Below are 18,632 nucleotides of genomic sequence, written 5' to 3'. Positions count from 1 at the left end.
TATAAACCAGTAGAAAGATTGTATTAGATATGAGGAGATTGCCTTGTGCTGTTCCTATCCACAAAAATCATTCTGTATTAAAGGGAAAAAGCAGACTTCTTACACCCATAGAAAATGAAGAGAAAGTTGAGAAACAATTAGAGAGGCAGACTTTAGAAGTTCTCTTAGGAGGGACCAAATCATAAAATTATGCAGTCTTCACCTCAGTTTCTCCAGCCTTCAGCTTATCCCCTTCCTCCAAAGCAAATTCAAGGCACATCTACAACTAAAACTCTTTCAATTCCCAACCAATGCTGCAAATTTTCGCGCAGAGAACTTGCCATTGGCACTAGTTCATCCTTGCTTCTACTCTTAGGCTCCCAAGCAATTGAGCCATTGAATTTGTCAAGGGCAAGGGCAGATGGACTTCCCGATAGCCCTGATAAAATAGAACCAGAACCCGAACTAGAACCAGAACCAGAAGAGCCTTCAAGAAAAGTCGATTATTGTTCAGATCAGAATGTGACAAATCGAGCATTTCTTGAAGTATCAGTTGATGGTGAACCTATAGGAAGAATTGTTATCGGGCTATACGGTGATGGTACCCCTGTTGGCTCAGCAAGGTTTAATAAACTTGTTAGTGGAGCAGCTGGAGTTAGTTACAGAAGAAAAGAATTCGCAAGGATAATGCCAAATTATGTGCAACATGGTGGGTTGAGATCATTTGGTGTGGATGCTGAACTTGCAAAGAACACTGGAAGAACTATGACAATAGATAACCTTGTGGACGAATGGGAGAAACAGAGTGAAGGGTGTCAAGGAACCAAGAATGTAGCAAGAAGTGTCAGCATTATTGTGAGGGACCCCTCAAAACCACCTCCGAAGATGAAGCTGGTTGCTCGAAAAGGAAAGCTGGAAATCGACCAAGAAGAACTGGGAAAAGATGTAAATGGGACAGAGTTTACTATTGCAGTTAAAGACTCACCTGAGTTAGATGCCTCTGCCTTGGTCATTGGGAGAGTCTTGGATGGTATGGATGTTGTGGAGAGAATTGGCCAGGTCAAAACTGTGAAAGAGAATACCAGTTCTCCTTATTTCAGGTACTGCCATCTCCCAATCACCTAAGCTGATCTGGTGGCTTTTAATGAAAATTGACACCAAATATGAACTCATATAACAGACAATCTGGCATGTTCAACAACTAATAGGAAGACAAAACAGTTTCCCATCAGAAATGTCACAGTATAGATAAAACATAACAGTTACCTATTAGGATAATAATAGCATACAATTACACAATAAACTAACCCATGCAAAATCATTCAACTAAGTGAACCATACAGATGCATTAATATTTTGGTATTATCAACAGGGTGGCTAAGTTGATAGGAGATAAAAGGGCTGTAGTTGCAGAGAGAGGCTTCAACAGACCTTACTCAAAGGTGATAATAACAAATTGCGGCTTGATGGATTGATCAAGATGCGGTTGAGAGATTTTGTCCTTTAGATTCTTTTAAGAGGAAGAACTGCTCAAAGTGAAAGTGTACAACAATTATGTTCCAAACAAATTCATGATGCAATTTTCCCTCTCCTCTGAAAGTTTATATCAATGGCAACATTATAGTGTTTTACTTTCTCTGTCCAAAAAAGCAGATTGCAACTCTCTCCAAGTAATTAACAATATCATTCACAAAATACATCTATTGCTCTCACTTTGGAGAAATTATCTCAAAAGCGTCTTACAAATTAATTATCCACTACACAAGCTCACACTTGTGACATCCAGGTAAAATACCGGTAATAAGATGCAAAAACTTTTCTCCACGGGGAAGGTAATCTTACGGCCCAGTCTGTCTGGTGAATTTCCTCGGGGACCATGGGGGCTATATTCAAGCACGTGGTTAGCTTTGCTGATTTAACTTGGTCGAACAAGCTTCTTTCGCTTGGATGGAGGAGATGTAAAAAGCTTTTGCACTGAAGCAACAGGATCATCCCCCTGCACAGGAGCAACACAAGATAAATCATTTACTTTCTGATGATAGAACTTTTATAAAATAAAAGTACATATAAAGTAAGATTAATCCTTTTTCTGGCAGTCAAACTATACAAGTAATGTAAACAAGGATAGAAGGCGAATAGATAATCCCTTTTCCTGATAGTAAGACTATACAAGTAAATGTAAACAAGTACAGTGGCAGATCTAAGCACAGAATAAGTAGCACTCATCCCATTACTCAGACCATCTGGTATCAAGAGATCAAAGGAAGCTTGTGCTTTTCTGTCTTATAGCATGTTTGGCCAAGCTTCTTGGAGGCTAAAAACACCTTTTTTTGGAAGTACTAAACCCACCATTTCCTACCCATTAAATTCAAATAAACAGTTGCGACCAAGCAAAATTTCGACAAATTAAATGAGCTACCAATCAGAAGCTCAAGTGATAAATCGTCTTCAAGTATCAGCAAACAAAAGGATGATACTGACAATAGAGCCTGGTAAGTAACATCCCTAAGCCTGTTACACTGATTCTCAATTTTGACTTGGACGTATGAGGATGCCTCAGCAGTGTTATAAGGGCATGCAACATCACCGTTCATCTTCGACTAATGATCTCATTTACTCCTTTTTTTGTGATTTACTAAGAAAAATTAAATGGATATTGAAGTTGTCATGTTCATATAAGTTGACTAAAAGCATAAGTAGACAGGGTAAAAGGAATGTGGAGTTCAAAATCGAAATCTGGACCCCAGAAAGATAAATCTTCTTTCCAACAGAAGATAGTACTATATATTTTCTCTCAGAATTATGCTTGGTCTAAATATGCATTCAATTCTCTGAGGTAAATAATGCAGCATCCAAATGGATTTTTTTTTCTTTTTTGTCCAAATGGAATTATTAACATCATTAGTTTAATGTGAACAATCTTGCCTTAAGTTCTCAAGTTATCATATCCGAACAGTAAGCCCAAACTGTATTTCTCCAAGTCAAGGCCATGAAGAAATAGATTGTTGTTAAACGAATGAAAGGAGCATCATTTCATCAATAGATCTGCTAAACACCAAACAAAATGTGAGTTTACATGTTAATTAGGCTGCTCTAATTAGCTACTGATGTTATCTGTTTCGTAATAAGCTAGCCTAATTACTACTACAGCTAACAGCATCAATCAAGAAAATTACTACTACAGCTAACAATGTCTTTATCCTTGTTAGTCAAACTAACTTGCTATTTTATTTATCAGTTTACTTCTTCCTTACCTTAATCAAGGAAGATGGAAGATAGCTGGACAAAGAAGAAGAAGATTCTTCATGACGCTCTAAAGCAGATAATGTTTGTTCCCACCCTGGTGGAGAGCCACTATTAGATGCAATCCAGGGGCAAAAATATCTGTGCAGCCTGAATGGATCGAACTCCATAGCTTTTCCTGAAAGGATGACATAATCTGTCAGTTACACTTGTACGCGCAACATAAATAGAGCATAGAATGCACATAAAAAAAGTACCTTCCTTTTTCTTTTCTATTGTTCATCATAAGAATTTCTGCATGAAAATGATACTTTTGTGAAATTATAAATTGGTTGAAAAGAATCTGTTTTCCAAGCGTATATGTCTGAGATATCAGCAAAGCAGACAGAAATACTAAAGAGGCAATGCGGTGCAATTCAAAATGAGTATCACAGAAAAGGGAAGGGGCCTTCCTAGACTTGAAGGTAGAGAAGAATGAAAACCTTGGGTCAATGAGGTGAGGTCTTTGGATAGACAGCAGAATGCCAAAAGGAGGAAGAAGCCGAGCAATTCATATGGTCATTCTGAAAGATATGCAAAATAAGAAGAGACTGAACAGTACTTGGACAGTAATGCAGGTCAAAACTGCAATTCAACGCAAGTATACCAAACTTGGACTATTTTATGAAACTGGATCTATGTTGCTAACAAAATTGGTTCAACCTCCTATAGCCAATATAAATCAATTTCATGGAAAAGTTTGCAACCATGCTAATGCAAATGGGCAAGCTTGATCAAAGAAAGCATTCCTAAACAAACTGAATTACCTCGACTAGGTGAAATGTCATGGATAAGAGGACGCACTCCAGCCATTATAACATCATGCCTATTGCCTTGTTCCCTTCCTTGTGTAACATTGTTGCCTTCAACCATCACTCTGCTCTCGTCACTTTCCCCTACATGAGTTGTATCCTTGCTACTTGACCGAAAATCATTTCCAACCTTGTCCATACAATGATCTGTGACTGCTGGATCAACCTTGTCCAAACTTTCTGCATTATCAGCCATTTCATTGGTGTTGCCAGAACCTTGTGGAGCAGCCTTGTTGTTTTCCAGTTGAGCTTCTGCAATCACTTCTGATGTGGACGTTGTATTTTCTCCTGCAGGCAACTCTTGGGTTTTGCAATTCCTAGATGCATTCTTGGTTACTAAATCATCCTTAAGCTCAGATTCAGCAATAAACCATGCCCTCAAATTCCGCCCAATGATTGGCAGAGATATTTTTGCCCTGTAATTATGCGTTGCTGGAGGAGGACCACCTGCAATCGTTAAGTTTAAACTTGGCGGTCTTCTATCTAACATGGTGTTACCAGAAGTTGCAACCTGTCCTATGTGCTCTCTACTCTCATCACGATCACTGTTGCTGGAAAGAAGGTTTTTACCGCCATCGTTGAGACTGACATGGTCATCACTCACCTGTGTGTATCCACTTACTCGTAGAAATTCCAAAGGTCGAGGAACCATGGAAAAATCCCATAGACCAATACAAGCCCCACAAAGCCTACAGTCGAGAACAACAGTATTTGGATTGATTATTGCGTCGTCAGAAGCTTGACTTTCATCATCTGTCTTGCTCTCAGAAGTCTTATCGGTACATGAACTGTAGACAGTAATAGTCTGATTCTTCCCGCTCAAAAGAGACTTATCCGAGAGATTGGCATCCTTACTAGATTGATGCAGCTGATCCTTGGAGTCAACTAAATATGGCAGTCTTCGAAGTTCCCAGCCGCATAAACTAATGAGCTTTTGTGCCTAAACATGATTCAATATATCAATACCAAAACCCCACAAATTGACAAACACAATTACTTCATCTAACAAAAGAAATTACATTAAAAATTAGCCCATACAATTTTTTAGAGTAAGTCTAACCTAAGAAAATTAAATTTATAGCTCGAAATAAAGCCCTGATCACCTCCCCCACCAGTCCCTCCCTCCCAAAAAAGAAGAACGATAAAATTTCGTGACAATTCTAAGATTGCTCCCGCCCAACCCCTCCTCAAACAGTGAAGACATATAGATATGCAGTCCAAAAATAAACAGCATAGTGATCAACTGGGCAATGGATGAGACACGTTTTGTTTGATAGCAGATATGCAGTTAGGCACTAGCTCTTGCCATCGTACTAATTAAATCAGAGAAATCAAGTTGAGTAAGGGATAGCAGCAGTTTTGTACTCGTCAACATTCTCCTGCAATGAGTAACTAAGAGCAATATTTGCTGGCTCATGTTCACATTTTCTTTTCATACCTGATAATATGTGAGAGAAGAAATTGAAGTGCGTTCATTTCTGGTGTCTTCATTTTGGGGAGTTCGTGCGAACTCGGGCTCATCACGTTCCACAGTTAAAGATTCTCGTAGAAATTGTTCCAACTGAGACCTTCTCAAGCTAGCGACAGCCTTAGGTGAAATCACAGGAAGAGCAGCAAGCTGTGATAGAATAGAATGCCGTATTTTATACTGATCAACTAGCATAGCAGTAGCTGTAGGTGGAAAATCTGCTAGTTTTTCATCACAGACATTGTCAATCCAAGGGCAAAGTAGCTTGTGTCCACTATCCAGCTTCAAGCTGAATACCAAGGCCGCTTTTTCAACTGATGCCCGCAAATGGGAGAACCATGAAACCAGAAGCACAAATTCAGTATGAATGAGAACGAGGTAACTATGACCAATTGCTTCTGTTTTAAGAATAATAGTAATACATCAGATGCCACAAACATGGAAAAGATGTGCAACATACTTTGCTGTTGCGACCAAGATGGCGGAGTAGAGAAAAGCATACGTGATCCACATGCTTCACATGCAATGGTATCCATATCTACATTAATCCAACCTCTTCTAGCACAGTTAACAGCACTGATTGCCTGCCAAGGAACAAATGCATTGTGTTCTAAGATTTAGAATATGCCAGAGTGGAAACAGTTTCTGTACAAACAGATAATACAGAAGGAAAGATTCTTTTTTCTAAGAAAAGATGTAGAGCTAACCTTTGCAAGAACATAAAGACGAAAAAAGTGGACAATAGGAATTTAGAAAAGATAGATACTTTCTAAAGGAAGAATTAAGAACTTAGAAACAAATTAAACATTTAGAAATTCTAAGACTATTTCTGAAAGAATCTTCTAGGATAAGGGTAAAAGCCTGTATAAGCTCAAGCAATCAGCTAGAACAGTTAACTTTGGAGTCATAAATAATTATACTTCTCTATTACTAGAACAACTGAGAAAAAGCATATGGTTTAGAAGCATAGAAAGAAAATTTGTTAGCATTATATGTTACTAGTTAGGCATAACGGGTTGCCCAAGTACTATTTACTGTGAGGATTAAATATAAGAGGGGCACTATAAAGAAGAGGAGGCACTAAAAATCAAACCTTTGGTTTAGCAAACCAGGTCATAGCCTTAAAAGTGGCTATTCTTGTAAATAAATCATCTCGGTCCCATGGTCTACACGGCGGAGCTTCCCCTAAACTGTTAGTAGCTAGTAAATTGTGCTTGTTAACTGCTTTGCCTCTTAATTTTGGATCCAGTGACGAAAACGCAGATGACATATCCGGGCGCTTCTTGCCTCTTGACAATTGAACTCCAGATGCACTAGTGCAGCCAAACCAAAAATGACACAATTAAACATCATAGCCATTAGAAGTGTACAAATTCAGTCGCCGAACAAAAAAATTTAAGAAATTAAGAAGATAGGGAAAGAAGAGAACCTGGTGGAATTGGGCTTGGATTTGGGGGGAACCCGAAAGAGCTTGTCCATGGCATCTTGAAATCGCTTCTCTGATTCTTCAGCCATTTCTTCTCTTTTTTCCACTGTCCAAATATGTACTCTCTCTGTGCGTGTGTGAAGCGCGAGTTTAAACAGTACTCACCGGCATCGAGGATTAATCCGTGAGTTTCAGATGACTTCTTTTGCCGGAGGCTTTAAGGTGGAAGGAACTGGGTATTGTCCATTTGATTTGAGAGAAAATAACAAAACGGGTCCTTATGTTAGAGGTAGGGTCGAAGTAGTCCATAAAATGTACTCTTAAGCAGGTCTATATATATATATAATATAAAGCCAATATATTGGTGTGTATGTGGCGCAAAAAATAATTATAATGATGTGAATTAACTCTAAACCTACATCGTTTGCGAGTGTTTTCTTTCTCATAGAAAGAGCGATAGTACCTCTTAATTAAGCATGTCCACATTAACAAATTTCGGATTTCGGAGTTATCCCATTTGAAGGTTGCTTAACATTTTTTATTTTATTTTGTTTACTTTTAGTTTATGAATAGGTTGTTAATTGAGGAAATTAATCAGTGACGGACGTTTGGACATATGGGTGCTGAAGCAACCATTGGCTTTGGCCAAATTATATAATATATTCATATATAATACCTAAAAACTTCACTAATTGATTATGAGCATCCACTATGACTATGCTTGGCCATCTAGAATTTAAATTAAAATTAGTGAAACACCCACGACCTATAAATCCTGGATCCGCCACTGAAATTAATGAAAGGAAGAACTTATATTATGTACCTAAAATGTGTCATTAATAGCTCTTTTCAAGCCCAAAATCAAACAGTTGAGCGCTGAATTCGCTGTAAAAAGAAATGCTTAATAATAGCTTTCACGTCCATAATTTTTTTTTCTTCAAAAAGAAGCTTAATAGCTTTATTTGCTGGAATTGATGATTGGAATTGGCGTTAGTTCTAATTCTATTGAGGACTTGCAAACTTTTTGCCTTTCCAACAATGAACCCCACAATGCAGGAAATATACATAATACACATAATCATCGAAAATTATTGTACTGCCTTACAATTATCTTCGTCACTTCTCTTTGGCTTAAATGATACAGTAGTACAAATTCACATACCATTCGAAAACTAAACAGAAATAAATCTATGGCAGTTGTATGCCAAATAAATATGTGCATGTGTGTATGTCAATCTTTTTGTCTAATAAATAAACCACTATTTTGATCAATTTCCTTTTCCCCTTTTAGAAGAAAGAAGAATCATATCTTCGGACTTGAATTGTTGCTCTCTTGCAGGGGATGCAATAGAAGTTTATTATAAGAGACAATTACAGAAAAGAGGACAAAATTAGTGATAACAAAGAAGCTCAAAAAAGTTATACTCCACTATCTATGATTATAAAATATGTAACCTGAGACGAATTGGAAATAGAACACCTAAAATATCTCTCTATTCTTACTTACCTTCCCTAGGCTCGTCTTAAAATAGTAAAACAAAATAAAAACAAGAAAATACAATTCATTGACAAAAAGAAAAGGGAGTGGCGCAAGTAAATAATTACTACCAAGTAAATATGAAAACAAGCTTCAACTGGTCTTTTTCTTTAATAAGTTGCTCATTAACCTTGACATCATTAAGGAAATGGCGCCTGGTATCAGAGCCAAGGTACTGTCTTAGTATGCTCTGTGGTTGCAGCATAGTCTGATCTTCCATATCAGAAAAGATTTATCTTGGTAACTGTGTCAAGATTCTGTCTTAGTATGCTCTGTGGTTGCAGCTTAGTCTGATCTTCCACACCAGAAAGGAAATAATCTTGATTTGTGTCGTCAGCTATTAAATAATATTTGTGTCAAAGATGGGAGACAATAAACAAGAAGAATCTACATCAAGTGTCAACAATACGTCATCATTGGCATCTTCGCTTATGACAAGAATTGTGTCAAATGCGAAATTTGCGGTAGAAATATTTGACGGGTCCGGACATTTTGGGATGTGGCAAGGCGAGGTTCTAGATGTCCTTTTTCAACAAGGGCTAGATCTTGCTATTGAAGAAAAGAGACCAGATGCTATTGGAGAAGAAGATTGGAGAATTATCAATCGTGTTGCTTGCGGTACCATTCGATCCTACCTTGCTAGAGAGCAGAAATATCCATACACAAAGGAAACTTCTGCAAGTAGATTATGGAAAGCACTGGAGGATAAATTTTTGAAGAAAAACAGTCAAAATAAATTGTACATGAAGAAGAGACTGTTTCACTTCACCTATGTTCCTGGTACCACGATGAATGAACATATCACCAGTTTCAATAAGTTGGTCACAGATTTGCAAAATATGGATACAACTTATGATGATGGTGACTTGGCCTTGATGTTGTTGGCGTCACTTCCTGATGAGTACGAGCACCTTGAAACTACTCTACTCCATGGAAATGACGAAGTTTCTCTCAGAGAAGTTTGTTCGGCTTTGTACAGCTATGAACAAAGAAAGCGAGAAAAACAGAAGGGCGGAGAAGGAGAAGCACTATTTGTGAGGGGTCGTCCTCAAAGTCAAACGAGGACAAAGAAGGGAAGATCCAAGTCAAGATCCAGACCCAGCAAAGATGAATGTGCCTTTTGTCGAGAAAAAGGGCACTGGAAGAAAGACTGTCCGAAGTTGAAGAATAAGGCCAAACATAACAATGGAAAGGCCATTATGGATTCAAATGTAGCTGATTGTGATGATTCAGACTTCTCATTAGTTACAACAGAGTCATCAACATCATCAGACATATGGTTGATGGACTCGGCTTGTAGCTATCATATGTGTCCCAACAGGGACTGGTTCGTGGAATTTCAAGAAGGAGAATATGGAGTCATCCACACAGCGGATAACAGCCCTCTTACCTCATATGGCATTGGTTCAATACGATTAAGGAACCATGATGGAATGATCAGAACATTAACAGATGTTCGATATGTACCGGATTTGAAGAAGAATCTCATCTCTGTGGGAGCCCTAGAATCAAAAGGGTTCAAAATCATTGCAGAAAATGGAGTGATGAGAGTATGCTCTGGTGCACTAGTGGTAATGAAGGCTAATCGGAAGAATAATAATATGTACCGCTATCGTGGCAGTACAGTTATTGGGACAGCGACAGTGACATCCAGTGACGACAAAGAGGCAGAAGCAACCAAGCTATGGCACATGCGCTTGGGACATGCTGGAGGAAAATCCTTGAAAACTCTATCAGATCAAGGATTGTTAAAAGGAGTAAAGGCTTGCAACTTGGAGTTTTGTGAGCATTGTGTCAAAGGGAAACAGACAAGGGTTAAATTTGGTACAGCGATCCATAATACTAAAGGCATTTTGGATTATGTACACTCTGATGTTTGGGGTCCTTCCAAAACACCTTCATTGGGTGGGAAGCACTATTTTGTAACCTTTGTTGATGATTTTTCTCGAAGAGTGTGGGTGTATACAATGAAAAACAAAGATGAAGTGCTGGGAATTTTTCTCAAATGGAAGACGATGGTGGAGAATCAAACAGGCAGGAGGATCAAGTGTATTCGCACAGACAATGGAGGTGAATACAAAAATGATCATTTCAATAAGGTCTGTGAAAATGATGGCATCGTCCGACACTTCACTGTTAGACATACACCACAACAGAATGGAGTGGCAGAACGTATGAACCGGACCTTGCTGGAGAAGGTACGGTGTATGTTGTCCAATGCTGGCTTGGGCAAAGAATTTTGGGCTGAGGCAATTACATATGCATGCCACCTCATTAATCGTCTACCATCTGCTGCTATTGATGGCAAGACACCATTTGAAAAATGGTATGGAAAACCTGCTGTAGATTATAACTCTTTGCACGTGTTTGGCTCAACTGCATATTATCATGTGACGGAGTCAAAATTGGATCCAAGGGCAAAGAAGACTATTTTTATGGGAATTACTTCTGGAGTCAAAGGATATCGCTTATGGTGTCCTATGACAAAGAAAGTAATATTCAGCAGAGATGTTACCTTTGATAAATCTGCTATGGTAAATAAGGTAACAGAAGACACCAAACAAAATAAAGGTGCTTCTAAGCAGGTGGAGTTTGAGGGAAAATTTATTTTTCCTACACAAGAAGCAAAGGAGGAAACAAATGAAGATTACCCTCTGGAAGGAGAGCCAGTAGAGGAGATTCCAACTCAGGAACCTCAACAACAACTTGAATCAATAGCAACCAGCAGGCCAAAAAGAACAATAACGAAACCTGTTCGTCTCATAGAGACGGTTGCTTGTGCAACCTCAATTGTAGCTGATGATGTTCCTACTACTTATAAAGACGTTGTCCAAAGTTCAGAAGAAGATAAGTGGAGGATTGCCATGAATGATGAAATACAGTCCCTTCATCAGAATCATACATGGAGATTGGCCAATCTCCCGAAGGGAAAGAAAGCAATTGGGTGCAAATGGGTATTTGCAAAGAAGGAAGGATTTCCTAACCAAGTAGATGTTCGCTACAAAGCAAGATTGGTGGCCAAAGGATATGCTCAAAAGGAGGGAATTGATTACAATGAAGTGTTTTCTCCAGTTGTAAAACATTCCTCCATTAGAATTATGTTGGCTTTGGTAGCACAATTGGATTTGGAACTAGTTCAGATGGATGTAAAAACTGCGTTTTTACATGGAAACTTGGAGGAGAAAATCTACATGACTCAGCCAGAAGGATTCAAAGTTGCTGGAAAAGAAAATATGGTATGCAAACTTGAAAAATCGTTGTACGGATTGAAACAATCTTCTAGACAATGGTACAAGCGATTTGACGAGTTTATATTGCGGCAAGGGTACAAGAGAAGCAAATACGATCATTGTGTGTATTTGCGCAAGCTTAAAGATGGTTCCTTTGTATATCTTCTCCTATACGTTGATGATATGTTGATAGCTTCCAAGAATTCGGAAGAAATTGATAAATTGAAGAATCAACTGAAGAAGGAGTTCGAGATGAAGGATCTGGGTGAGGCAAAGAAAATTCTTGGCATGGAGATAATTAGAGATAGACGTTCAAAGAAACTCTGTTTATCTCAGAAAGAATATTTGAAGAGAGTACTACAACGTTTTGGCATAGATGACAAGACTAAGCCAGTTAGTACTCCACTTGCTCCCCATTTTAAGCTAAGTACTACTATGTCGCCAATGGATGAAGCTGAACGAGAGTATATGTCAAAGGTACCATACGCAAATGCTGTTGGTAGCTTGATGTATGCAATGGTTTGCACAAGGCCTGACATTTCACAAGCTGTTGGAGTTATTAGCAGATATATGCACAATCCAGGGAAGGAGCATTGACAAGCTGTGAAGTGGATTCTACGGTATATTCATAATACTGTAGATGTCGGGTTAGTTTTTGAGCAGGAATACAATCAGTCTGTAGTTGGATATTGTGACTCAGATTTTGCGGGTGATCTGGACAAACGAAGATCAACTACTGGTTATGTGTTTACTTTTGCAAAAGCACCAGTTAGTTGGAAGTCTACTTTGCAGTCAACAGTTGCTTTGTCTACAACAGAGGCAGAGTACATGGCTATTACAGAGGCTGTGAAGGAGGCAATTTGGCTTCAAGGATTGCTAAAGGAGCTTGGTGTTGAACAAAAAGGTATCACAATTTTTTGTGATAGTCAAAGTGCTATTCAATTAGCGAAGAACCAAGTTTATCATGCAAGGACGAAGCATATTGATGTTCGGTATCATTTCGTACGAGAAATCATAGAAGAAGGAGGAGTCACAGTGAAGAAAATTCATACTACGGAGAATCCTGCTGATATGCTAACTAAGGTGGTGACTGCGATCAAGTTTCAACATTGTTTGGATTTGATCAACATTGTTGAACACTGAAGATTGAAGATGAAGACACAACCAAAATTTGTTATTGAGAGAGAATTGAAAATGTGGAATTTTGCCAAGGTGGAGATTTGTTGAAGTTTGGCAAAATGCCAAAGTCCCACATTGGTTGGGAGTTAAGTTTGGGGGGGATTTTTCCCCTATAAAAGAAGGCCTAATGTTTAGGATTGAAACACACCTCTCATTTGCCTTCTCATCTGTTTAAGGCATTTGTATCTTCTCTCTTTAGTATTATTTCACTTGTATTTTTGGAGTGGAATAAAATATTGGTTGTGTCCGAGGAGTAGGCAAAATTAGCCGAACCTCGTAAATTCTGGTGTTCCCTTTATTGTTGCTTTATTGTCTTATTTATTATTTGGTGGCTGTCATAATTTTTGGTATAGTAATTGTGACTTATTCACACTATATACATTTGGCTTCCGCAACAGCGCCAACACTTATTCCGAGAACCTGAGCAACAATTGCCTTCTCTTCTGCCTTCCAATTCTTTGCAGACTTCCTATGGAAATGGTAAGAGGAATATTAAATTAAATTCTCGAAGAGAAAATAGAAGAAAACAGAAATTAATAGCATGTTCGACCAAGTTTCTCTAAAGCCAAAAATATTTTTTTTTTATAAAAAAAAATGTATTTTTTCAAAGTTGAAGCGTTTAGTCAAACTTTAGAAGGAAAAAAAAGTGATTTTGAATAGAAGCAGAATTAGTTTTGGAGAAGTAAAAAAGTAACTTAATTCTCTTCAAAAGCACTTTTAAGAAAAATACATTTAGAAACACTTTTTAAAAGCTCGGGCAAACACTAATTGATGTTCAAAAGTATTTTTTAAATTAATTAGCCAAATACAACTGTTTTTCACCAAAAATACTTTTAAAAAAAAATACTTTTTAATAAACTGATTTTTGAAGCTTGGCCAAACAGGCTATAAATATAAATGCTTGAGAACATTACATGTGCCTGTGCAGTAAAACTAGACGATATTGATAGAGTAAATGTCTTTGGACGAGACATCCAGAGTAAGATGTCAATAATATATTTCATCAAATATTCATCATATTCCTCTGGGAATGTGGGCCTGATGTCTAGCTCTAAGTGTTCAATATGATGTAGCGGCTCTGTTACACATCCAAAACCTTGTCTTCCTCATTCATGCATAGTAAGAAGATGACTCGTTAGTATGTAACTATGTACGATGAAAATATATAAAGAGAAATAAAGCTGATTAATAATAACACTTAATTTTTCATGCACATGTACGTACCTCATCATAAATGCACAAGGACAGTACCATGCTGTTGCTAAAATTTTGTAGATGACTAGTTAATTTCAGGAACCAAGCTCTATTGATATTTGGCATATTAATAGATAGTTCAATCCTGGTCTCTAAGAGCTTTGAAGTATCACTTGGAGCTATATATGGTATACATGTTGTACCTATGTATTTGAAAGAACATAAATTCGGAGTGGAAATTGGATGAGGTTTTGGATGTGTAACGGATAACATCAAGGTTTTGAGTGATTGACTCGAAATTTTGACATGCTTTCGTATCTCACAACTAAGAAACAAAGTTTCAAGATGAGGAAAATTGGAACATAAGTCTTTATCAAGACCAACAGGAAATCTCACACAATTCAAGTGAAATTCTCGTAACATTCTACAAGGACGAATATATCCATTATGTAAACTGCATTTTCGCAAACGCCAGAGTAAAGAAAATGAAAAACTTGTAAACTTGGGGCAATAACTTCTACTTTGCTAATAGAATTATTACCAGAGGTATGCTTCACATAAAGCTTCTTCAAACTGTCTGATTTAGGCAATACAATAAACATTGATTTCCCGTTGTATCCCCATTCTCTCTAGCAGTTAACCAAACTCAATTCTCTAATATTAGGGCACTTACTAATTGTTTAACCAAAAATCTGAGTCTTTGGTCAAAGCTAAAAGAAAAATTCGGGTTACTGATAATCAGGAGACAAAAAATAAAATACTTTTTGAGAACAATGGTAGAGGGTAAATAGATAAGTATTTCAGTGTATTCTCAATAGTATATCGTCCTTACAAATGATGATACTTCTTCCTTTTATAGATCATTCTAGGTAAAGGAATAAAGCATCAGTTTTAATGACATAATCATGAGCAATAAATGACATTAAATAAGCCGTTATACAATCATTCCTATTAAATACCAACTTTATAACGTATCAGACATTTAATAATGAATTTGGACTCCTTTCTGTCATCTGATCCTTGCTTTTAATGCCTTCTAATCCGTTGACTGTAAATAATTTAAATTGGTACGAGACTCGTATCTATACATCGTCTCGTGCCTATTTAAATTCTTCTTCCCATGGCTGTTTTCACCGTGTTTTCACCGTGCCTCTTAGTCAATTGCTGTTCTTTGACCATTCAACTAATCCACGTGTCATGCCACATCATTTTTAATATAAATTCAGTTTTTTCCCAATACAGATAGTCCCCCCACTTTCCATTTTTTTATCAATTAAATAATTGGGAAGTGGATCTTCATGTAAAAAGAACTTTTGCCACAATTAATGCTCATGACAGTACTAACGTCTCAGCAGTCTTTTCCATTTAATGTTCTGTCCATGTGTCATTTTATAATTGATTCTGCTATTCATGCCCTTCTTCGAGACTTCTTCAATCTCACTATTTACGAAGTGACAACTGCCTTTATTATAGGCTTTTCATCATTATACTTTAAAATTTGACGGTTCCCATTTTACACATACTTTGTCTTCCTTTGTCTTCTTCACAAATTTTCAGCACATACTTTCTTCTTAACAATGTCTTCTTCAAACCCTAACCGTAAAAAAGTTCCAATTCTAGATCAGTTCCCCAACGCCCCTGTTAGACACAGAAGAGGCGGAGGAAGTAGGCCTCGAACTGGGTTAGAATCTACACGAGGCGGTTCATCTGGTTCTTCTTCAAGGAGTTTTATCCCAAAAGCCCCTTCTTCTAAAAGTAGGGAAATTCTTGATACTTCTCAAGAACCCTCAGTTGATGATATAGTTCCCGGCGATTTGTCTTTTGAAAGTGACAAAACGTCTCTTCAAAAACAAATTAAAAATTTAGAAAGAGCCGATACTTACCCAACATTAGTAACCGAGCTTACAATCCCCACCATAAGAAGAAGATTGTAATTGGAAGGATAGTCTTCGAATGTCAATTCTTTCCCCAAATCAAAGAATTTCCTCTTTTAGAAATGGGTATTCTTCTGTTTACACTTACCCCTTCACTTTAGGTTTTAATCCTCCAATTGACCCAGTTATTCTCGATTTTTGTCGTTTCTTTACCATTTGTTTGGCCCAAATTGGTCCATTGGTATGGAGAACAGTGGCTTGTTTGAGATATTTATCATCCAAGGCCAATGTCAATTTCACCTTTTCTCATCTCATTCATCTATACCATCCCAACTTAATACGCCATGGGGTTTTCACCTTAACTGCAAGGAGCAAAAAAGTTTTGGTAAACCCTGAGGATGACAAAGATCGTGGATGGTATATCCGTTACGTTGCTGTCCGTACAGTGGATTTGATTGGCGAAACAAATATTCCCTTTCCTGAGAAGTGGAATTTTGAACGTAAGTTTCCTCTTATTTACCGTACCTACTTTTGAGAATTTCAAAAGAATGTTGTTTTTAACCTCGTCCCTTCTTGGTTTTTTGTAGCAACCATGGGAGATGTGGAACCTATTCCCAACTTTCGTGGTTGGGTAGACTCACTTTTGAAGATTGCTACTAGGGAGCAGAGAACTTGGAAATCAATTTCTTCTTTACATGGCTGGAAAGTCAAAACACATGGTATCCACCCTTTTAAAATTTTTGTTTTACATGTTAAGCACTTTTTCCTCAACTTTAATCATGTATATCCATTCTTTAATCAGGATTTGGCATTAGAGGAATGACAGCTGAAGTAGCTATGGCCATTCGCATGTCTGCGAATGCTGCTCTGGATTTAGATAAGGCTCGAGCCTTGCTGCCTAAAAGAAAAGCTACAAAGGAAGGTTCTGAAGAAGAAGAGGAGGGTACCTCCCTAATTACCAGGCCAAGAGCCAGGAGACGAATAGTCATTGATGATGAAATTGAAAACACTCCTGCTCGTACCTCCGCCACCGAGCCGGTTTTGATTCAATCTGATGAGGATGCCGAACCAATATATAATAATGAATCAATTCAGCACCTTTTTGACAGTGGCTTCGGGAGTGGCGAGCTCGGACCTGTTTTTGATGAAGCTCATCTTTCCTCATTTGTTCCTATTCCCTCCATTCCTCTGCCAGCCGTAAGTGTTTCTTTACCAGCTTTAACAACTTCCGTTTGTTTGCCAATTTCTACTACTCCTATATCTGTTCCCTTGGCTGCTTCAACCGCACCTGCTTCTGCTCCGGTGTTGGTTTCTACATCTTTTCCCTCCATTCCTTCCGCTGCTCCTCTTCCCTCTGTTTTTCATACAGAGACAGGTTCTAGCAGCGGAAATATAACAATGAGAAGTGTTACTTTGGAGGTTCCTGCCAATCTTAGCCTCCTGAGGAAAACCGGCAGAGCCGATGTTTGGCTCGAACCTCTTATTGGAGATATCGAGAAGAAGAAGATGGAGAGCCATAGCTGCTTAACTTTGATGAACGACGTAGTTCATTCTACTTTGAAGGTATTTCAACCAACAAGTTTTTTTTTTAAATTATCTTTAATTTCTCATTTCCATGACTTACCTCTGTAGGCTAACCTTATTAGCACGGAATTAATGAGAAGAATTTCCTCACTAGAAAGAAAAGCTCGTGAGTCTGAGAAGTCTGTCCACGAGGCTGAGGAAATTGCTAGGGGAGCCCAACTTGAAGCAACCAACTGGAAGGAGCAGTTCGAAAATGCTCAAGGGACTATAGAAGAGTTGCAAGAAAATAAAAACCTCCTAGAGCAGCAAAACCGTGGTTTAACTTCTGAGCTGGCAACAGTCAAAGCTTCTTCAAGCCAATTGAAAAGAGACAAAGAGCTTTTAGAATGCTCTTTATCAGAACAATTATCCAGAGCTAGTGAAGAAGTTAGAGAGCTGAAGGCACTTTTGGCTAAAAAGGAAGAATATGCAGGAGAGTTAGTGCAAAACTTGACTCAAGCTCAGGCTGACTTACAGACTTCTTCTGTCGAGATTCAATCCTTGAAGAGTTCTCATGCTTCTCTTGAAGCTTCCCTTGATTCCCATTTAGCTGAAAATCAAATTTTAAAAAACGATCTTGCTATGTGGGAAAAGGAATATGGACTTCTAGAGGAAAATTTTAACATAGAAGTGAGTTGGGCTTTTCTGAATTCTCGTCGTGATGCTTTGACGGAAGCTGCTCAAGAGGGTTTTGACTTGCAGTCTGAACTGGCTAAAGTCATAGATACCATCGAGAAAAGCCAACAGTCTACTGATACTCCTTCTCCTGCCCTTGAAGTTCCTGAAAATGTTGCTATTCCAGCTTCAGAGGGTGAAACTTCTACAACCCAGTCTATGGAAGTTGAAGCTTCCGTGACAATCCCCTCAACTGAATGATGGTTTGATCCCTTAGTTTTTTTTAAAGGATTTTTTGGTGAAAGTCCCCAGTTATCATAATGGGGCAATTGTATAAACTTTTATTGACTAAGTTTCTACTTAGTTTTTTTTAATTAGATCAAGAAGTTTGTTAATACTTCAATGTGTTCTACTCTTGCCTTTTCTTTACTTATTTAGGACTTATAGAATAGTTTAGCATTTTTATCCTTTGA

General features: G+C 37.9%; 3 protein-coding genes across 3 annotated transcripts; 2 read left to right on the top strand and 1 right to left on the bottom strand.

Moving 5' to 3' along the window:
• The first annotated feature begins 29 nt into the window (after positions 1 to 29).
• Positions 30 to 1,610, top strand: LOC104238142 (peptidyl-prolyl cis-trans isomerase CYP26-2, chloroplastic). The gene is made up of 2 exons (XM_009792428.2): positions 30 to 1,079; positions 1,352 to 1,610. The coding sequence occupies exons 1-2, from the start codon at positions 190 to 192 to the stop codon at positions 1,452 to 1,454; spliced, it is 993 nt and encodes a 330-aa protein (XP_009790730.1). The 5' UTR covers positions 30 to 189; the 3' UTR covers positions 1,455 to 1,610.
• On the bottom strand, positions 1,532 to 7,221 carry LOC104238140 (uncharacterized). The gene is made up of 7 exons (XM_009792427.2): positions 6,971 to 7,221; positions 6,635 to 6,854; positions 6,002 to 6,125; positions 5,512 to 5,855; positions 4,029 to 5,013; positions 3,234 to 3,400; positions 1,532 to 1,975 (listed from the first exon to the last, which is right to left on the bottom strand). Exons 1-7 carry the CDS (start codon positions 7,054 to 7,056, stop codon positions 1,895 to 1,897), a joined length of 2,007 nt encoding a protein of 668 aa, XP_009790729.1. The 5' UTR covers positions 7,057 to 7,221; the 3' UTR covers positions 1,532 to 1,894.
• A 10,416-nt stretch (positions 7,222 to 17,637) lies between these two features.
• Positions 17,638 to 18,420, top strand: LOC138888581 (uncharacterized). The gene is made up of 2 exons (XM_070170469.1): positions 17,638 to 18,030; positions 18,247 to 18,420. Exons 1-2 carry the CDS (start codon positions 17,638 to 17,640, stop codon positions 18,418 to 18,420), a joined length of 567 nt encoding a protein of 188 aa, XP_070026570.1.
• Positions 18,421 to 18,632: the final 212 nt, after the last annotated feature.

This window comes from Nicotiana sylvestris, chromosome 3, assembly GCF_000393655.2.
Source record: "Nicotiana sylvestris chromosome 3, ASM39365v2, whole genome shotgun sequence".
Lineage (NCBI taxonomy): Eukaryota > Viridiplantae > Streptophyta > Magnoliopsida > Solanales > Solanaceae > Nicotiana > Nicotiana sylvestris.
Note: the sequence above shows the minus strand (reverse complement) of the source record. Positions and strands in the feature narration are given on the sequence as shown.